Genomic DNA, 23,135 nt, shown 5'->3' with positions numbered 1-23,135 from the left:
GAGAGGAAGGAGAAAATGTAGAACCAATAGAATAAGATTCTTTATCTGGAGATTATGCTGGCTTGCTTTCTATGTTTCTGTCAGAGATTGGGCAATTTTTTTCCCCCTTAGTGACTTGAATGAAAAAAGAGAAACAACTCTAGATGTCAGCACTGCACATGTCTCAGACAATGAAAGGACTGATATTACCGCCACTCCACAATTTCTGCCCAGTGGGAAATCAGAACTCCTCCCTGCTACCCTTTCTTGAAATCCCCAATTTGCAGGTCAGACTTAGCATATTCTTGGATAGGGAATAACTGGACAGTAAAATTCCTGTGACTAGTCCCTGTCTATTAGTGTCCTCTTAATCATAGATCACTATTTTTTGAGAGAGAGAGAGAGAGAGAGAGAGAGAGAGAGAATTCCACAAGGGGCAGAGGAAGGGAGGGGGAGAAAGATAAAAAGAGAACGAGAGAAAGAGAAAGAGAAAGAAAGAGAAAGAGAAGCAGGGCTCAAGCTCACCGGATGTGGGATTCAAACTCAACGAACCATGAAATCATGACCTGAACCAAAGTCAGATGCTTAACCGACTGAGCCACCCAGGTGCCCCCTCTCCTCTTCATTGTAATGAAGAGAATCGCAGTAAGGCATAGTCCAGGGAGGAATCCTCCTTCTTTTGACAGTTCCTGAATCTGGCCTACAAGGGTCTGTATTATTAAAAACAAAATCCGCAGGTGATTTTGAAGTCCAGTCAGAACTAAGACCCACCGCTCTATGGAGTTATTTACCGAATACAGACCATCAGGATCTTTCAACTGGACAACTGTAATGGCTTCCTAATTGGTCTCCTTTGCCCCCATCCCCCCCCAACCTTGTACCACTCTGGTGGCTATCTTTCTAAAATATCTGATCATGTCACACCTCACCTTAAAACTTTTTCAAAACTTTCCATTGTGTAATTCCCGAGCAAGCTCAGCACCTTCAGCTACCCCTAAGCCTTTACCTTTTATAGTCCTAAATTACTTAGAATTCCCTGAACTAATAATAATTAGTTAAGACTTTCTTGCACACACTCTGCCTTCATCTGTGTTGAATTTCTCCTGCCAGCTACTTGGCAGATTCCCATTCTTCTTTTATGACCTAATTCAAGTATTATCTTCCTGGTGAAACATTCCCTGCTCTTCCACGTAGACTGAATTGCTCTCCTCCAAGGCCCCAACAACTTGTATACAACTGTAGTTACAACAACAGGTTGTAAATGATGTTTATCCTCATTCAGTAAATGTTTCCTGAGTTCTTACTATGTGCCAGGCATCATGGATACAAAGCTAGGCATGGATGTTGCAATTCTGAATAAGACTGAAGTCATGGCCCTCATGAGGCTCTCATTGTTCAAGGGAAGCAGATGTAAACAAGTAAATAAACTTAATAATTAAAGATTATATAAACAATCAGGATGATAAGGTATAGAGTAAGCAGGATGGTGGGGCTGGTATACTAACTTATGGTGGTGGGGAAGACATCCCTGAGGAGGTGATACTTGAACTGAGAACTTAAGACTGAGAATAGCCAGCCATGTAAAAAACAAATGGAGGGGCACCTGGGTGGCTCAGTCGGTTAAGCGTCCAACTTCGGCTTAGGTCATGATCTTGAGGTTCGTGAATTTGAGCCCCACATTGGGCTCTGTGCTGACAGCTCAGCACCTGGAGCCTGCTTTGGATTCTGTGTCTCCTCTCTCTCTGCCCCTTCCCCTGCTCATGTTCTGTCTCTGTCTCAAAAATAAATAAACATTAAAAAAAAAAATTTTTTTTTAAAACAAATGGAAAAGTATTCCAGGCAGAGGTGAAAAGCAAATATAAAGGCCCTGAGGTGGAAAAAGAGCTTAGTGTTTTTTGTTTTAAGTTTATTTATTTATTTTGAGAGAGAGAGCATGAGCACATGTGGGGGAGGGGCAGAGAGAGAGGAAGAGAGAGAATCTCAAGTAGGCTCCGAGCTGTCAGGGCAGGGCCTGACACAGGGCTGGAACTCACAAACTGTGAGATAATGACCTGAACCGAAATCAGGAGTCGGTGGCTTAACTGACTGAGCCACCCAGGTGTCCCAAGAGCTTAGTGTTTTTTGTGGATTTAACAAGATACACCATATTCCATAAACTTTGTAACTAGAAGTGAGCTGCTGCTGCATTTTTTTCCTCTGAAGAGACTTCAAGAGGTATTCCCACACTCCCTGCAGCAACATTATAAATATAAAGTATTTCACCTTAGTAGATACAGATGAATGGATAGCTGCAAACTTTTGGAAGCAATTTCCAGGGTGCAAATGGGTCAATATTCACAAACATCAGAAAATGTGAGGATGAAAGAAATTTACTTAAAATCTCATTTACATTTAAGATTGAGTACTTGGAAGATCCTTAGGACTTTTAAATCATATTATACTCACTATATATAAATAATTTACCCATATCTCTTTTGCTTTCTGTTTTATACTTTTCTATTTTTGCCCAACGAATGCTTTTTTTTTATTTTTATTTTTGCCCAATGAATGCTTTTTAAGAAACAGCCACTCCTTCACTCTCAAAGTATACTTTGTACAGAAGAGGTGCTTCCCGCATTTCACTAAAGCAATTCTGCTCCACTCCACAGTATAGCAAAATATGAAAAATAACTTGTTAGAAAAATAAATTTTTTTTTTAAACCAAGGGTTCTCCAATCTAAATTAGAAATGGCCATCAAGTAACTCTACAAATGAGTAGACAAAACACTTTCTTGATAGGCATCTTATGGAACCAGGTAGGGTCTTGAAATGAGCTAGGGAAGGAAACTCCATATGATTCTGGACCAGAATACACTGATGGCAAACTGATGTCAGGTTTAGTTAAACCTTGCTCTAAAGGGCCTGGGAAGAATGGTTTTGTTTCGAAGTTATTACAAGCTTGGGAGAAGTCACAAGAATCTGTGACTAAACACTTAGGGCCACTTAGAACCTAAGCTGTCTTACAATTTCCTGTCACATGGGTCCCTCTGTTTGGTTAAACACTGATTCCTGTTTAAAGCAGGTAAAAAGTTTTGTTTCAAGCAGATACTAGCCTTGTATGCTCCTATCTTTATGAACAAATCTGAGCATTTCTTAATTTATGAATAATCAAGATAGAAAAGGCTTTTTATTCCACAATTAATAATGCACATTATCCAATTTTTTATGTGTCAAGATTTTTATAATTTTAAGTTTTTAGCATCTAAGCAACTGTTATAAAACACTATCTGAGGAAGTTCATACAAGTCACCAACCAGCATGATCACAGTTTATTGGAAAAATATTATACATTTTCTTCATTTAATTGCTTATTAAATATACCACCTACCAAGCATGGCATCTGTCTCGGCACACATAGCATAATAAAAGGCCCTAATATTCTTAATTTCTTTTTCTGTAAACTTTCCAGTGCAGTTTTTTGTATAAGAAGAGTAATAATCTACAGGGTGCATTTCAGACAGAGGTAACCACTTGGGGATTTTGATGGCATCATAAGATACCTAAAAAGGAGAGAAAAACAAGGTAGTAATATTCTTCTCCTCCAACAAGTATGTATGGTGAACTGGACTGACTTAATTACTTAGGATAGTAGAAGAGAATAATTATGAGTTATGTAAAAGTAAATCAAATACATAATTAGGAACAAATGTTAATATTCATAGTAACAACAAAAGGTATATACTAATACTTGCATATATAGTGAGACAGTTATAAAAATTATTTTATAATTATACATGACAATAATAAACATGAGCTATATTAGGCATTATTCTAGTCCAGAAAAAGTATCCAAGCTTTTTAACATAGCGTGTGATCAACTCAAAATTCCAGAATCAGCAACCTCAGAAGCTAGATCATTTTCCCAGCAGTTCACTAGAAAAATGCAAATATCGAGTGAGACAGTCAAATGTTTGCTAAAAACAAATACAACTTTTTAATACATATAAATGCTTAGAGTTTTGGTGAAAAGACTAGACTTAAGTCATACATGTCTTTTTTTAGTCATGTAACTAAAAAATCTCAAATTTCTACTTGCAATTTACTTAAAAGTTATTTGATTCAGTTCATTAGGCTAGTACTAATTCTAGACAAATTTTTCAAGATAGAGCTAGATACAAGTTTTTCAGAAGACATAAAGTATCTAAAAATTTTACATTGTTTCCTTTGAAACAGGGTTCACTAAACATTCCCTTTTTTTTTTTTTTTTTTTAAAGATTTTAGTTTTAAGTAATCTCTACACCCAATGTGGGACTTGAACTTACAATACCAAGATCAAGAGTCACATGCTCTACTGACTGAGCCAGCCAGGTGCCCCTAGCATTTTTGATTAGAGATTTTGTTTTTGTTTTTTAATTTTAGAGAGTGAGAGCCAGGAGGGGCAGAGGGACAGACAGACTCTTAAGCAGGCTCCGTGCTCAGTGCAAAGCCTGACATGAGGCTCGATCCTATGAGCCTGGGATCATGACCTACGCCAAAATCAAGAGTTGGACTCTTAACTGACTAAGCCGCCCAGGTACCCCCTGATTAGGTACGAACTTAAATTTAACTTGACACGTTTCATAACACAGGTAGTCCTCATTTGCATGGTCCAGATGTGTATGGATTTCAGTTACCACAGTTTAAGGAATACCAGTCCCTCAACAACACAGTCCAAATTTTAGTTACCAAAGTACATTAACTGTAATTATACTGCATAAAGCGCAAATTTCACAAATACTGCTAGCTCTTTAGTCTACAAATCACTATGTAAATTACAGATGTGTATCAAATCAGTGACTAATCAGGTCATTTTTAAAAGCGTCTGTCAGTGATTGGTCACTGCATATCTTTTCTTCAGTTATGTACCCTCAGCAAAGTGTATCCTTGTGCTGCCTCCTTGCCTCCCAGCGAAAAATCCACGTGACGTTTTGCAAAAATGGATAATCAAAAGAGGGGACTTACCAAAAAAGATAAATGTAGAGTAAAAAAAAAAATGAAAAAGTGGTAACACTAGATGTGAAATTTGAATCAAACATTTATTAGAGTTATAGAAAAAGTAGCCAATCTGAGAATGCTGACACTGCTGCCATTTGATACACTCTAGCTGTGCAGCCAGAGGAGCCTGGCGAAGACACACTCGTGGATATAAAGGAGGAAGGCCGTTGCAAAAAAGGATGAGCGTGTCCTAGGGAAAGTGACACTAGCAAAAATCTGTACCTTAAAGGAACTCTCAGAAATTTATCATGACATTGAAAGTGCAAAGGGTAAAATGTTGGAAGGTGATCCATGTTTAGAAAGGAATATGACAATCTGCCAAGACGTAGAGCTGCTTGCTCCATGTCTTGTTATACAACGAGCAGGCAAGCACTGTTCAAACTCCTGATTTGTTTTTTTCTTTCACAAAGACACAAAATACTTTAATTCTCAGTTTCTAGTGTTTTTAGTTATTAAACTTTAGTGCGTTAAACATTAGTGTTACTATTTTTTTTTCATTTCCCTGTATGTTTATAACCCAGAAGAAGAGAGGTTTAATGTTTTGACAAATGTATTTAGGAGTCCTAGAAAAATAGTCATTTTCTCAGTTGATTATTGAGATCTCTTTGTACAGTTTCAGCTTGCATGGTCACTTTTACCACCCTGACCTGTGGCAGGTGAGGACTGCCTGCACTCTTAAGAGAGTATCTTTTAGTTTCACTCTCTCTCTCTTTTTAATGTTTATTTTTATTTTTGAGAGAGACAGAGACAGAGACAGAGCGTGAGTGGGGGAAGGGCAGAGAGAACGAGGGAGACACAGAATCTGAAGCAAGCTCCAGTCTCCCAGCTGTCAGCACAGGGCCTGACTGGGGCTCAAACTCATGCACTGCAAGATCTTGACCTGAGCAGAAGTCAGATACTTAACCTACTGAACCACCCAGATGCCCCTAGTTTCTCTTTTTATAGATAAATTATATGCAAATGTGTTCAACTCAGAAGTAGTTTCCTGAGTTTTAATACTTATTTATCTCTGTAAAATAGTCCCTTTGGTTTTTGTGAACCAATTATTGGTCAAGTTTGATTTACTAAGGTAAATGATTTTTAAATTTTTCTTTAAAAGTGACAATAAAAAAAACCCTGGGCAAGTACCAATAACATACAGCTTCTAATGTTAACTTGTACTTTTGAGCACACAATAGTGTACTTACCTTTTTAAGCCAGTAAAGAGATGTGTGAAATGTTGAAGATCCAAAATTTTCTCCTGACGATGGTGAAGGATATGGATGTGGTAAATTTAATCCCAAGTATAGAACAAATGGTTGAGTGTAATTACTTGCTTCCTTTCTTAACCAATTTACTGCTCTGTCTGTATTCTTCCAGTCTTCTTCCATTATTCTGACTTGAGTCTTTTTAGGGATAAGATTAACCATAGGCCTGCCTTCTTGTCTGAGTAAGAAAGCAACATCTCTTGTCCATGCTTCAACGCGATTGCTGAGGAGGTCAAAAGACAGGTGTGTTAGAAGGTACTAAAAAAGATTTTAAAAAACTGACTAAACATAAATATAAGAAATCAATATGCAAAACAATTTTTAGACTCAGTCGTGTAAAGAATCAGGCTCACTACACTAGATCTCATTAAGAGGGTTACTGAGGCTTGCGAATACAAAAACCAGGAAAAAAATGACAAAACGCAAATATTCACCCATGTGTTCTTTAAACTAAGATAGATTATTTAGAAGGGTTACTTTTTCTTTTTTTTTTTTTCATTTTAAGTGTACAATTGACTTTTAGTAGATTTGCAAAGTTATACAACCATCACAACAATCCAATTTTTTTTTTTTTTTACTGTTTATTTATTTTTGAGGCAGAGAGAGACAGAGCATGAGTGGGGAACGGGCAGAGAGACAGAAAGAGACACAGAATGCAAAGCAGGCTCCAGTCTTTGAGCTGTCAGCACAGAGCCTGATGCAGGGCTTGAACTCACGAACCCGTAATACCAAGACCTGAGCTGAAGTTGATGCTTAACCGACTGAGCCACCCAGGTGCCCCACAACAATCCAATTTTTTAAAGTAATTTCTATGCCAAGTGTGGGGCTTGAATTCACAACCCTAGATCAAGAGTCACATGCTGTACTGACTTAGCCAGCCAGGCACGCAAACAATAATTTTAGAACATTTCCATCAGCTCCCAAGCAATTTTTGCTTTATTTGAAGTAACTCCTCATTTTTAACCCCAGCCCCAAAGTCTCCAAAGCCCATCGTCAGCCCAGTTGTTTCACCTCTGACCTTAACCAGGATAACCTTATTGCACAGCTCCAGGGGATAACATTCACTTATAGAAGGGTTACTTTTTCATATAAGATATTTAGTAAAATAAAAAATGTTTCAAGTTCCTAATATCTCTCCTAAATTTTCTAGCATTTTGTCTTTTTTTCTGTCAGAAGAAGAGAGGATTTTATTTTTATTTTTGTTCCAGTGTAGTTAACATACAGTTTTGTTTCAGGTGTATAATATAGTGATTCAACATTTCCATATATAACTCAGTGCTCATCAAGATCAGTGTACACTTTAATCCCCTTCACCCATTTCACCCATCTCCCTACCCACCTCCCGTCTGGTAACTGTGTGCTTGTTCTCTATAGTTAACAGTCTGCTTTTTTGTTTCTTTCTCTCTCTCTCTTTTTTTCCCCTTTGTTGATTTGTTTCTTAAATTCCACATATGGGTGAAATCATAGGCTATTTGTCTTTTTCTGATGGGCTTATCTTGCTTAGCATTATACTCTCTAGCTCTATCCATGTTGTTGCAAGTGGCAAGATTTCATTCCTTTCTGTGGCTGAATAATATTCCATTGTATATATATACCACTTCCTTTTTATCCATTCATCTATCAATGGACACTTAGGTTGTTTCCATAATTTCACTATTGTAAAGCTTCAATAAACATAGGAGTACATGTTTCCCTTTGAATTAGCTTTTTGGTTTTTGGGTAAATTACTCAGTAGTGTGATTACTAAATCATATGGTGGTTCCATTTTTAACTTTTTGAACCTCTACACTGTCTTCCACAGAGGCTCCACCAGTTTGCATTCCTATCCACAGTGCACCAGGTTTCCTATTTCTCCACATCCTCACCAACACTTGTTTCTTGTGTTTTGATTTCAGCCATTCTGACAGGTGTAAGGTGATATCTCATTATGGTTTTGATTTGCATTTCCCTGATGATGAGTGATGATGAGCATCTTTTCATCCGTCTGTTTGGCCATCTGGATGTCTTCTTTGGAGAAATGGATACTAGAAATGGATACTAACCCACAGATTTTGGATATGTCATTTGCAAATATCTTCTCCCATTGAGTAGGTTGTTTTTGTTGGTTGTTCTTTTGCTGTGAGAAGCTGTTTATTTTGATGCAGTACCAATAGTTTATTTTTGCTTTTGTTTCTCTTGTCTCAGGAGACATATCTAGAAAGATGTTCTTATGGCCAATGTCAGAGATATTATTGCCTGTGCGGTCTTCTAGGATTTTTATGGTTTCAGGTCTCACATTTAGATCTTTGATCCATTTTGGGTTTATTTTTGTGTATGATGTAACAAATTGGTCCAGTATTATTCTTGTGCATGTAGCTGTCCATTTTTCCCAGCACCATTTGTCAAAGAGACTGCCTTTTTCTTATTGCATATTCTTGCATCCTTTATCAAAGATTGTGGGTCTATTTCTGGGCTTTCTATTCTGTTGATCTATGTGTCTATTTTTGTGCCAGTACCATATTATTTTGATTACTACAGCTTTGTAATGTAACCTAAGTCTGCAATTATGATACCTCCAGTTTTGTTTTTCTTTTCCAAGATTGCTTTGGCTATTCAGGGTCTTTTGTGGTTCCATACAAATTTTTTGATAGTTCTAGCTCTGTGAAAAATGCTGTTAGTATTTTGATAGGGATTGTATTAAATCTGTATACTGCTTTGGGTAGTATAGATATTTTAATAATATCTGTGGTTCCAATCCATGAGCATGGAATGTCATCCCATTTCTTTCACCATTGTCACCTTCAATTTCTTTCATCAGTGTTTTATAGTTTTCAGAATATGGGTCTTTCACCTCTTCAGTTACATTTATTCCTAGGAATTTTATTATTTTTGGTGCAACTGTAAATGGGATTGTTTTCTTAATTTCTCTTTTTCCTGCTTCATTATTAGTGTATAGAAATGCAATGGATTTCTGTACAGTGATTTTGTACCCTGCAACCTTACTGAATTCATTTATCAGTTCTAGTAGTTTTTTGGTGGAGTCTTTGGAGTTTTCTATATATAGTACCATGTCATCTGCAAATAGTGAAAATTTTTCTTCTTCTTTACCAATTTGGATGCCTTTTATTCCTTTCTTTTTTTTCTGGCTGCTGGGGCTAGAACTTCCAGTACTAAGTTAAGTAACAATGGTGAGAGTGGATATCCCTGTCTTGTTCCTGACCATAAAGGAAAAACTCTTAGTTTTTCACCATTAAGTATGATGTTTGCTGTGGGTTTTTCACATAAGGCATTTATTATGTTGAAGTGTGTTCCCTTCAAATCTACTTTGTTGAAGGTTTTTAAAATAATGAATGGATGCCATACTTTGTTATGTGCTTTTTCTGCATCTACTAAAAATGATCATGTGGTTTTTGTCCTTTCTCCTATTGGTGTGATGTATCATGTTGACTGATTTGCAAATATTGAACCATCCTTACATTCCATGAATAAATCTCAGTTGATTGTGGTGAATTATTTTTTAAAATGTGTTGTTGGATTCAGTTTGCTAATTTTTTTGTTGAGGATTTTTACATCTATATTAATCAGAGATATTGGCCTGTAGTTTGTTGTTGTTGTTGTGTCTTTATATGGTTTTGGTTATCAGGGTAATGCTGGCCTCATAGAATTAATTTGGAAATTTTACTTCCACTTCTTATTGTTGGAAGAAGTTTGAGAATCGGTATTAACTCTTTAAATGTTCAGTAGAATTCACCTATGAAGATGTCTGGTCCTAGACTTTTGTTCGTTGGGAGGTTTTTGGTTTTTTGTTTTTGTTTATGTTTTTTGATTCAACTTCATTGCTGGTAATTGGTTTGTTCAAATTTTCTATTTCCTCTGGTTTCAGTTTTAGTGTATGTTTCTAGAAATTTATCCATTTCTTCTAGGTTGCCCAGTTTTTTGGATGTAATTTTTCAAAATATTCTCTGATAGTCCTTTGTATTTCTGTGATGTTGGTTGTTAATTCTCATCTTTTGTTTCTGATTTTGTTTATTTGAGTCCTCTCCTTCTCTCTCTCTTTTCTTTTTTGATGAGTGTGGCTAGAGGTTTGTCAATTTTGTTCATGTTATCAAAGGGTCAGCTCCTGGTTTCATTGATCTATTCTATTGTTTTTTTAGTTTCTATATCATTTATTTCTGTTCTAATCTTTATTAGTTCCTTCCTTCTGCTGCTTTTGGGTTTTGTTTCTCTTTCTTTTACTATCTCCTTTAAGTGTAAGGTCAAGTTGTTTATTTGAAACTTTTCTTCTTTTTGTGGGCCTGTAGTGCTATAAAATTCTCTCTTAGAACCATTTTTTCCACATCACAAAAATTTTGGACTCTTGTGTTTTCATTTTCATTTGTCTCCATGTATTTTTATTTCCCCTTTGATTTCTTAGTTGACCCATTCATTGTTTAGTAGCATGTTATTTAACCTCCATGTATTTGTGTTCTTTCCAGATTTTTTCTGGTGTTTTTAAAAAATTATTTTTAATGTTTGTTTATTTTTGAGAGAGAGTGAGCGGGGGAGGGGAAGAGAGACAGGGAGATACAGAATCCGAAGCAGGCTCCAGGCTATCAAAACAGAGCCCAATACAGGGCTTGAACCCATAAACTGCAGGAAGGAAAAAATCTGCTGACCTGAATTTTGTGACCTGAACCAAAGTCAGATGCTTAACCGACTAAGCCACCCAGGCAACCCTCTTATAGTTGATTTCTAATTTCATTGTGTTGTGATAAGAAAAGATACGTGGTATGACTTCAGTCTTTTTGAAATTGTCAAGACTTATTTTGTGACCTAATATGTGATCTATTCTGGAGAATGTTCCATGTACACTTGAAAAGAATGTGTATTCTGCTCTTTTAGGATGGAATGTTCTGAATATATCCATATCTATATCTATTAATATATCTATTAAATCCATCTGGTTTGTCATTCAAAGCCACTGTTTCCTTTTTGATTATCTGTTTAGATGATGTGTCCATTGATATAAGTGGAGTGTTAAAGTCCCATACTATTATTGTATTATTGATTAGTTCATTTGTACTTATTATTAACTGTTTTATGTATTTGGGTGCTTTCATGTTGGGTGCATAAATATTTACAATTATTATATCTTCTTTTTGGATTGTCTCTGTGATGATTATATAGTGTCCTTTGTCTCTTGTTACATTCTTGGTTTTAAGTCAATTTTGTCTAAGTACTGAAACCCTGGTTTTCTTTTGACACCTGTTTGCATGATAAATGTTTTTGCATCTCCTCACTTTCAGGCTGCAAGTGTCTTTAGGTATGAAGTGTGTCTCTTGTAAGCAGCATTTAGATGGTCCACCACCCTGTGTCTTTTGATTGGAGCATTTAGTCCATTTACATTCAAAGTAATTATTGTTAGATATGTATATATTTATTTTGTATTTATTATATTTATTGCCATTTTGTTATTTGTGTTGTGTTTGTGGATCTTCTCTGTTCTTTTCTTCCTTGCTTTCTTTTGTCACCATAAGTTGGCTTTTTTTTAGTGATATATTTGGATTCCTTTCTCTTTATTCTTTACATTTCTATTACATTTTGTTGGTGGTTTCTATTAGGTCTGTATGTAACATCTTCTGCATAGAGCAGTCTATCTTAAGTTGATGGTTGCTCAAGTTTGAACCCATTCTTTACTCCTCTCCTTCCCACATTTTAGGTATACAATGTCATACTTTATTTCCTTTTGTGAGTCCCTTGGCTGATTTTTTCATATAAATTTATTTTTACTACCTCTGTGTTTCTCACTTTTCATATTCCTATTCATGGTCTCTCCACTCAGAGTCCTCTTTAATATTTCTTGTAGGGCTAGGTTAGTCATGAACTCCTTTAATTTTTTAATTTGAGAGAAGAAAGAGAGAGGGGGAAGACAGAGAGAGATAGAGAGAGAAAGAATTTTAAGCAGGCTTCATGCTCAGTGAGGATCCCAATGTGGGGCTCCATCCCATGGCCCTGAGATCATGACCTGAATCAAAATCAGGAGTCGGCACTTAACTGACGGTGTCAGCCAGGTGCTCTAATGAACTCCTTTAATTTTTGTCTGGGAAACTCTTTATGTCTCCATCTATTCTGAATGATAGCCTTGCTGAATAGAGGATTCTTGGCTGCAGATTTTTTCCTTTCAGCACTTTAAATGTATCATGCCACTCCCTTCTGCAAAGTTTCTGTGGAAAAATCCACTAAGAGCCTTATGGGTTTTCCCTTGGATGTAACTGTTTTCTTTTGCTACTTTTAAAATTACTTCTTTATCACTGCTTTTTGCCATTTTAATTAGTGTATGTCTTGGTGTTGATTTTTGGAGGGGAATGTCTGGGCCTCCTGGATCTGAATTTACTTCCTGGGAAGTTTCACCTATTATTTCTTCAAATAGATTTTCTTCCCCCTTTCCTCTATTCTTTTCTGGGTCCCTATAATGCAAATATTATTATGCTTGAGTGAGCCACTGAGTTCCCGAAGTCTATTCTGGCATGGGGCTTGATCTCACAAACCATGAGATCATGACTTGAGCCAAAGTCAGACACTTAACCGACTGAGCCACCCAGGTGTCCCCTCTAGTGTATTTTAATTTTTTTTAAATTTTTATTTATTTTTGAGAGAGAGAGAGCATGAGCAGGGAGGTGCAGAGAGAGAGAGAGAGAGAGAGAGAGAGAGAATCTGAAGCAGACTCCAGGCTCTGAGCTGTCAGCGCAGAGCCCAACATGGGGCTCAAACCGCTAGATCATGACCTGAGCCAAAGTGGGACACCCAACCGACACCCACCCAGGAGTCCCCATCTAGTATATTTTTAACTGGAATTATTTTGTTATTTCTGATTCTTTTTTTTTTTATGTTTATTTTTGAGATAGAGAGCATGTAAGTGCACATGTGCACATGAGTCAGGGAGGGGCGGAGAGGGAGACAGAAGATCCAAAGTGGCTCTGCATTGACAGCAGCAAACTTGACACAGGGCTTGAACTCATAAACCGTGAGATGATGACATAAGCCAAAGTTGGATGCTCAAGTGACTGAGCCACCCAGGTGCCCCATGATTTGTTTTTTTTTTTTTTATCATTTTGAATTTTTTAATGGTCTCACTGATGTCCTCTACTCTTTTCTCAAGTCCAGTGAGTATCTTTATGATCATTACCTTAAATTCTCCATCAGGTGTAATACTTAGCTCTGTTTCACTTAGGTTTCTTGTTTCTCTTGCTGTGATTTTTGTCCTGTTCTTTCATTTGGTACATATTCCTCTGTCTCCTCATTTTGCCTAACTCTCTGTCTGTTTCTCTTTGTTAGGAAAGTCAGCTATGTCTCTTGCTCTTAAAAGTAGTGGTTGGGGTATGCACTTTTAACAAGATGGTTCTGGATCTCTTCCACAGGGTATTTACAGCTGATCCCAAAGACCCTGCAGAGACCTAGCAGATCCCAGAAACCCTGAAGGGCTGTCGGGGGGGGTCCACGAGGTCAAAACTACTGCCATAACAGTAAGATGTTATTTGCTTTTTTCACATTCAATCTCACATGAGTGGACAAAGGGACACAAAATTATCATGTTTCTGATAAAGGCATTCACAATATGTTATAACTTGTCCATCCTCTACCTGAGGTCCAGTTCTTTATATCCTCACTACTCCAAAGTGGTCTATGGACCAACAGCATCAGCATCACCTGGGAGCTTGATACAGATGCAGAATTTTACGTCCCTCCCAGACTCAATGAATCAAAAAGGATATTTAACATGATGCCCAGGTGATTTGTATGCATATTAAAGTTTGAGATGTGTTGTTCTACATACCAGTCTAAGAATTCTTTTATGCAAAAACTTCTCAGTTTTTAGACAGGATAATCAAAATAGTATCTTCAGTAGCCCATCAATGGACTACCTTGGTTCAGTTCCAGAAACAAGGTGACGGCTAAATGCACTATCCAATTAGCAGTTTGGTTAATTCTTTTTAACAATAAGATATCCTCCAGTATGCATGGAAAAAGAAAACCCTAACACAATACCAACAAATTTTTGCAGAAATGTACATGTGTGCCATTGCTGTGCAGGTTTTCTGTGCCAGTATGCCAAATTATGCTGCAGCACTGGATACAGTCCGTCTGCAGGTAGCATGGGATTAATTAACATAGCAATCACATGTGAAAAAATATGACACACTACAATTGATTACATGACTGTTTTCCTTCAAGATGAATTTGGAGAGGTTAGACTAACCTGCAGCTACCTAAGATAATTAACTCTCAGACTTCAAGAGTTCTATGGAGATCTCTTTTTCTCTCTCTCTCACACACACATACAATTATTGTTTCTGATGGGATTTAAACAGCTAGATGTATCTCAGATAAGTCTCCTTAACGAAAACATTACAATTGTGAATAATCCCCTTGCAAATTTTGGTATCAGCCTAACATATTCTGTAAAAGAAAAAGAAATCCATATTCCTTTGCATTAAATGTACTTCTCTCAAACTTGTAAGAAATACACATACCATCTCTTAAAGGCCTATTATAAGGCTGTCATATATCTTCCTCACATATACAAACGCTCAAAAAACAGTCTGTTTTAGTGTAATGAATAAACTCTGGCAAATTCAGGTTGGAACATTCCTTTCCAATATATGTTATTTAAATGCTGAATATATGCATGTTTTCTCATTGATTACTTTTATTAATTCCAACCATTTTACCTTTTTGGTGAAATCAAAGTATCTAGTGCTCCTTAATCTTTTATTCATAGAGCTATTTGTAAATAAGATGAAAATTATAGATTTTTTTTGCCACTAAATAATATTATTTTTATTAATATTATATGTAACATGAAATACTGATTTAATAATGTTAACATAATACTGTACTTTATATTCTAAATAATTTCATAATTACAGTTTTTATTATAAACACATTTTATACTAATAATACTAAATAGTCAATAAATTCTCTATTTTTCATGGCTAACTACAACAGAGTGTAGGCAATATAAAAGACAACTGGAAGGATGGAAATACTTAAAGGAACACAAGGAAACTTGGAACAGATGACAAATTAGATCAATCAAGAAATTACATGAGGGGCACCTGGATGGTTCAGTCAGTTGAGCATCTGACTTCGGTTCAGGTCATGACCTCATGGTTCATGAGTTTGAGCCCTGAATCGGGCTCCGTGCTGACAGCTCAGAGCCTGGAGCCTGCTTCGGATAGAGTGTCTCCTTCTCTTTCTGCCCCTCCCCTGCTTGTGCTCTGTCTCTCTCTCAAAAATAAATAAACATTAAAAAAAAATAAAAAAAAAAAGAAATTACATGAACTCCAAAAAAATTCATGTAAAATAATCATGGGACTTGATCGGCAAGCAAAAAATCTGTTCAAGAATGAAAAGAAAAAAAAACAGAACCATTCCAAAATAGTTGTTGTTGTTGTGTTGTTGTTGTTATTTACAGAACCACACCTTTATGGAGATTCTCAAATTTAGCTTACCAGATGATGAAACATGCAGGCTATTTTCTGTCAGCTGCCTGAACCTGTTTCTGAAGCCTTTCTCATGTATGAAAGCCTTACCTTTCATTGCTTCCCTGCAAGAATTCTGGTTTATCCAAAGTTCTCCAAAAGGTTTGTACCTTCCTACTTGGATGGCTTTGTTCAGAAGTTTCTCCCTCCTGTCCATTTTAGTCTAGTAATGTTCTACTTCTATGAGTTTATTAAATTTAAAATGCTATTAAAACTATACTGTTTATGTGTGTATGTGTGTGTCTATATACACATATACACTATTAAAAGTATTGCCAATTAAACTAAACAGAATTTTGTAATCAATAGTAAGATAAATTGCAATTTCAGAGATAAATTAAATACAGTACTTTACAGCCTTTATTCCCATCCCCTGGAAAGACATTTGAATGTGATCACTTCCTCTTTTAAACAGAAGACAACATATTTTGCCTGTACTTTAGTTATCTAGGCTTTTTTTTTTTTTTTAACCTCCTTATTTTGAGTCTCTCCAGCTAGGTCATATCTGGCTAATGCTAATGTTAAATTGAAAACTTAAATCTCCACATTATTAGAGAGCTTTAGGCTCTTCTCAAATAGATTGAGATAAATTTCCACAAATGGCTAACGCTGGCCAAAGTAGGAGATATAAACTTCATTACAGGCAGCTAAATACATAGTGCATTAAAATTTAGTAATTAAATAGGAAAAAATCCAAGAACAGTAATGAAGTTGTAGGCTCAGAGGTATCACTAGTGTTTCAAGAAACTGATCTAGGAGTTATGGTAGATAGCATTCTGAAGATAGCTCTAGGGGCTGCCTCAGCCCAGTTAGTCATCAGAAGACTCTTCCATTATCATAAATTAATCTGGGAATGCATCCAGAATAATGCAAGGTGTTCTACATAGTAAATTTCATTAAAGATAATAAGATGGTGGTAGTGGTAGTGTGGGTTCTACAAAGGCTTCTAAGATGACCAAAGGAATAGATGCCTTTCTCCGTTATAAGAATAAAACACTTCTTTGATATGGAGAAAACCAATGTAAAGATATATGTGATCTCAGATTATAAAATAATAGTGGATATGAATGAGATATACACATGCTTACCACTAGGCTACAGAATTGAAAGGGGCTGAGAGAGGGCTCTATAGTTGCTATTCTATCTCTTCCTTCTTAGTCGCTCTGATTCTGTTGAGAAAGTCTGTGCTTCTGATCTGAAAGCCTAACTGGGGACAGGAAGGGTGATGTCATCAGCTCATGATTTGCTTCATTTTGCTGTTTGCCAAGAGGTTCAAGCTTAAGAATTTTGCAAAGCGAGTCTCTCATTTTGGAAGTAGGACTTTATTTTTCATTTGTTTCAGAGGAGTGAAAATTGCCTATTCTGACTTGGCTTCAGAAAAACATGAAGTTACATGAATTGAGAATGTAGATAAATTTCAGTAGTAGTAAGATAATAGAGGATTTGATTTTAGGTTTTAAACTTTTAAACTTTTAGCTGGGAAAGAGAAGACAGAAGCTTGTTTAAATTGGCTTGTGATGCCTTTAGAATGTAAGTTCCACGAGTTTAGAGATTTTTGTGTTTTGATCACTACTCTACTCCCATCATTTAAAAATAGAGTCTGGGGTTCCTGGGTGGCTCAGTTAGTTAAGCATCTGTCTCTCGGTTTCACTTACATCATGATCTCATGGTTTGTGGGATCGAGCCCCATGATGGGCTCTGCACTGACAGGGCATGGGATTCTCTCTCTCTGCCCCTACCCTGATTTCTGTTTGGAAAGTGGGGTGTCAAAACTGCCCTTGGTTGAGAATCACTGTGTTTGATATTGAGAATATACTGGCAAACAGTTTTACCTGATAGTAAAAATTACCAAAACACCCTATGAATTAAATACAAATGTTTCGGTTCAGTTGCTAATAAGATACAGCATATTTGAACTTAATCAAACGTATTATAGGTATAATACATACAATGTGAGGGGTGTTAAGGAGATACATAACTTGCATAAAGTCTTATAATTAGTAAGTAGAATCTTAATGAGTACTACCACCACTACTTGTTTAACAGTTATCTGGAAGATACAAGTGTGAAGCCTTTAAAGATCCCAGGATGGTGTAGTATATTATATACAGAAGGGACACATAGCTGGACTAGTGTTCCTAAACTGATACAAGAAGAAAGTATTACTTGATGCCTAAAAAAGAAAGATGGGATATTGTAGTAATAAACTAAAGAAATTTGTAATGCTGCCTGAAAATACAAGTAGGTTAAAAAATGGCCAATTTCAGTGGGAAAGGCAGCAGAGTTATAAAAACAAGTTTTGACTTTGAGAGTCAGTCTATCAAAATAGTAAATACCCCTATTAAATTTGACATTCAGAGACTTTTTTTTCTGAGACCAATTTTTAAAATGGAATGGAAAATATAAAAGATAATGTAGCATAATTCATATAACTTTTGCAGATACGCTATTAACAGCTACCTTGACCTATCTGTCAGTGAAATGACTGTGTGGGTACATACAGCACTAACACAAATAATCCTGAGAGGTTATTTCAATTTTCTAAGCTCTGGTGAGATATGAAAATTAGCTACAAGCAATTATTTTACTGGAAACCATCTTTGATGTCCTAAATATCAACGGTGAAGTGGCTCTTTTCCTTTTACTGATTTTAAACCATAATTTAAACAAAACATCAATGTTTATCAAATAATAAGCTATAGATAGATCAATGTAACTTTCTATCTCATTCATTTCAACAATTAATTCTGTGCCTACAATGCACTGGCACCATATTGGCAGTGGGAATAAAGCAATGAAAAAGAGAAACAGGGTCTTTATTATCCCACTGAGGAGTAAAATTAAGATCATATTTTAACTGTGTCACATACAGAATGATAGTTACAGGGAGTATGAGGCATTCAACCTTAGATTCTTTTTATTATGGGATTGGCTGAGGAAACTGAGAAAACAAGAGGACAATAGGATAGGATAGGATAATAAGAATAGTTACATTTTACTTTGGATTAAGCTTACTTTCTAGAAAGTAGAAGAATTTTAAAAAGAAATTTGTGAAACTGCACCAAACAATTAGCAGTGCAACACACTTTAGAAAAAAGAAAGCATTATGTAAATATTAAACTATAATTCTAGTTAAGCCATTTTTATAATAATAATTTTCCTCTTGATTAAACACTTATTCTGTGCCAGGCATTGTTAAATACTTCATATTACCTCATTAAATCTTTTTAAAATTTTTTTTTAATGTTTTATTTATTTATTTTTGAGACAGAGAGCATGTGCATGTGTGTACACAGAGGGGGAGTGGAAGAGAGAGAGAGAGACAGAGAATCTGAAGTAGGCTCCAGGCTTCAAGTTCTCAGTGCAGAGCCCGATGCGGGGGCTAGAACTCATGAACAGTGAGATCATGACCAAAGTTGGATGCTTAACTAACGGAGCCACCCAGGCACCCCCCCCCTTATTTAATCTTTTTATGTGGTCTCTTATATTAAACCCTAATCTTATATTAAACCCTCATTTAAAACCCTAATCCTCCAATGAGTTAGGTATTATTATTATTTTTTTAAGATTTAAAAAAGTTTGTTAGTAATCTCTATACCCAACATGGGGCTCAAACTCATGACCATGAGATCAAGAGTCACATGCTCCACCAACTGAGCCAGCGGGGTGCACTCAGGTGTTTATTATTAATTCCAGTTTTCAGAGAAGCACACTGACACTTAGAGAAGTCAAGTAACTCTCCCATGGTCACAAGGATGATAGGCAGGGAAGTTGGAGGTTTAACAGTTCTGGTGGGACTCAAAGTCTGTGCTCCTTCCACTACATTTACCTCTGCTTCCACCCTTTTCTTCTGCCGCATTACTGGACAGAGTGGGGGAAGACCTCTGTGCACAGACTTGTGCGGTGGTCCAGAGCTAGTGAAGACACGTGAAAGAAATGAAGGAGCAACTGCATACTGAGGAGGAGAGCATGAGGTATGAAATGAGACAGGAGGCATGCAGGGACTGGATCATGTAAGGTCTTACAAACCATGTTATGGATTTGGGATTTTAGCCTACTTACAGAGGAAAAAAAAAAAAAAACACTGAAAGATTTTAAGCAGATAAGTCACTCGATCAGATGTTTACTTTAAAAAGATCACTCTGGCTGCCTACAAAAGGGTGAGATAGGGGAAATGTTAGAGGGCCACTTCAATATTTTAGGCAGGAGAGGCTAGTGGCTTGGTAGAGATTGTAAGTGAATAAGCTGGAGATCTATTTTAGAAGTAGAGCTGACAACATCTGGTGATGGATTACAAGACAGAGGTGGGGAGGAGATGTGAGGGTCCCTTCTGGGTTTTCAGGATGGGTATCTTTCAGATTTTGGAGGACAAAAAAGGAAAGAAATTTGACATTACCCAGAAGAGCAAGACTAATAATACTCAGATTATTCTATTTTAGTATCTGTTTACCCAAAACTCATTGTATTAGTTTCCTAGGGCTGCAGTAGCAAATTACTGCAAAAAGTGTGGCTTAAAACAACAAACTTATTTTCTCACGGTTCTAGAGGCTAGAAATCATAAATCAAGGTATTGGCTGGGCCATGCTCCCTCTGAAGGCTCTTGGGAAGAATTATTCCTTTTTTTTCCTCTTCTGTGGTTTATAGCTGTGATCATCCCAGTCTCTGCTTCCATCTTCATTCACACTGCCTTCTGTGTGTATTTATGTCCTTTTCTTTTCTAATGAGAACACTAGTCATTGGATGTAGGGCTCACTTTTAAATTCAAGATGACTTCATCTTGAACCGTTAATTAATTGCATCTGTAAACAGGATCTATTTCCAAATAAGGTCACATTCTGAAGTTCCAGGGGGACATGAAGTTTTGGGTAACACTATTTACCTCACTACATTCACTATTATTTTATTTAATTTATTTTCTGGTTCTTACCATAATCATTAGAATTATCATCATCACTACTACCACTGCCATAATCCTCAATTAGCACCTGTTAGGCAAGAGGTACTGCTCTAAGCCTTTAATAGGTATTTATGCCAGGGGTCACAGTGTTGGAAGACTCTAAGATCATACCCAAGTTCGCTAGGAGGATTCACAGGACTCAGCATGTAGTTGTTCACATGGCTATGATTTATTATAGTGAAAAGACACAAAGCAAAATCAGCAAAGGGAAAAGGTATTTAGGGTAAGTCCACAGCAAACCACTTACAAGTTTCCAAGTAGAGTCACAAAGAGCACACTTAATTCATCCAGCATCAAACATGACAATGCATGTGAAGTGTTGTCTATCAGGAAAGCTCATTAGTACCCAAGTTGTTATTGAGGCCGATCACCCTCTGCCTACCACATACCAAAATCCCAGACTCTCAGAGGGAAAGCAGGTGTTCAGCACAAATCACATTTTATACTCTAGGTACATAATAAGTCACTTTTATCAGGGAATAGAGGGAATACTCCTGAAATTCAAGTTACCAGATATAAGCCAAGGGCCATTCTTGAAAGCAGGCCTTTCTAAGGATAGCCATCTCAAATCTGCTGTGTTAGCCTTTTTTTCTCTGCAGATCTCATTCCATTTAATCCTCACAATAAAGAAATTAAAGTTAAGTTAGCTTAGATAATGTTCCCAAGATTGTACTACTAGAGGTCAGCGGTAAACAGAGAAACCAAGATTTATAAGTAGGGAATCCGATTCCAGATCTCTGCTCTTACCCACTATGCTTGGCCACCTGGTTTTTGAGGACTTAATAAAATGGAAAAAAAAAAAAAAGTTATAATCGGCTGACATTGGAGATAACTGACAAAAGCAAGTACCAAGAAGATTATGGTCTTTAAAAACGATTGTAAAGTGAATAAGAAAGTAGACATTGTATAACAAAAACTCAGAATAAATTTTGGACTAAACAATTTTAAAGACCTTTGATGTTTAAGAAAAACAAAATTACTAGTGTATTAGCAACTTTAATATTTTAAGAAGATTAAAGAAAGGTGAAATATTAGCCAAATTAACACAATCAAGGGATTAAGAGATTTACTTTCACCTTTGTAGAAAAATAAAAAACGAAAGTCAAAAAAGAGTACATGTATGTGCTATAGGAGAGGGTAGCATATTAGATTATTTTGTTATATATATTTTTTTACCTAATGGAGTGATGTCCTGAAGTGTAGTCCAGTTTTCCAAACTTTTGTGTTCGGTAGCCATGCTTCTGCATGATATCCATCCATGTTGTATAATTTGGATCTAGGCCCTTAAAGTTATTCCATGATTCTGTTAAGTGAGTGAAGAGGCCACTCCACATTGCTGGGGGGAAACAAAGAAATTGGGACTGGTGTAAAGCTTATTGATTTGTTTTAATTATTAAGACAATTATAGCAAGAGAAAGAATCTACTACTTTAGAGCTCATGCTGTGGAGTCAGACATAACCTGTATTAGGTGCTTTGCATAACATCTCTGGTTGTTATCTCATTATTATCAAGTGGAGAATTCTGCAAGGAGTTACTATTTCCATTTTACAGGTGAGTGTTTAAGGCTTACAGGTTAAGTTGTTTAAGGCAAATACAGCTGGAATTATTATAAGGCCTGTTGGACTATAAAGTCTTCTTTCAATCATAAAAGTAATCACTAAGTATTTATTTTCCAAGTCAGTCAATTGAAGTATAGATCTTTTTCCAACATCATGATGGATTTTCCCCCATCCTTGTCTATGTACTGTCTTTCTATGAAAAATTTAAGTGTACTATGTCTTTGTTCTTAATTTCTACAACTATGATTGTAACCAATAAATCCTTTTTCAAGTATTAACAGACCTACAGGGAGAAATAGGCAGCAATACAATAAGAGTAGGGACTTCAATGCACCAGTTTCAACAATGTATGGATCATCCAGACAGAAAATCAATAAAGTAGCACTGGACTTAAGAATTACACATTAGGCCAGATGGACTTAAAAGACATTTACAGTACATTCCATCCAAAAGCAACAGAATATACACTCTTATTAAGTGCATGTGGAACATTCTCTAGGACAGATCATATGATAGACCACAAAAAAGTCAATAAATTTAGAAGGTGAAATGTCAAGCATCTTTTCTGACCACAAAGGTATGAAACTGGAAGTCATTTATAAGAAGAAAATCAGAAAATTCACAAATATGTGAAGATTAAACCACATGCTACTGAACAACCAATGGGTCAGAGAAGAAATCAAAAGAGAAATTAAACAATATCTTGAGACAAATGAAAATGCAACAAAATATCAAAACTAATGGCATGCAGAAAAAGCATTCTAAGAGGGAAGTTCGTAGGAGTTAAATGCCTACATTAAGAAAAAAGAGCTCAAATAAACAACCTAACTTTATATCTCTAGGAACTAGAAAAAGAACAAACTAAGCCCAACATTAGAA

General features: G+C 36.2%; 1 protein-coding gene across 1 annotated transcript in view; it reads right to left on the bottom strand.

The window, feature by feature from the left end:
• Positions 1 to 23,135, bottom strand: part of ARSK (arylsulfatase family member K) — a 45,144-nt gene that overhangs the window by 11,299 nt on the left and 10,710 nt on the right. Inside the window, exons 3-5 of the mRNA XM_047076488.1 lie at positions 21,873 to 22,032; positions 6,180 to 6,462; positions 3,347 to 3,518 (exon numbers count right to left, since the gene is read on the bottom strand). Of these exons, the coding sequence (XP_046932444.1) occupies positions 3,347 to 3,518; positions 6,180 to 6,462; positions 21,873 to 22,032 (615 nt within the window). The remainder of the gene's footprint in view (positions 1 to 3,346; positions 3,519 to 6,179; positions 6,463 to 21,872; positions 22,033 to 23,135) is intronic.

This window comes from Lynx rufus, unplaced genomic scaffold, assembly GCF_022079265.1.
Source record: "Lynx rufus isolate CCGP_SWC_20201006 ecotype Redwood Valley unplaced genomic scaffold, mLynRuf1.p SCAF_1, whole genome shotgun sequence".
NCBI lineage: Eukaryota > Metazoa > Chordata > Mammalia > Carnivora > Felidae > Lynx > Lynx rufus.
This window is presented reverse-complemented; position numbering and strand designations above follow the sequence as displayed.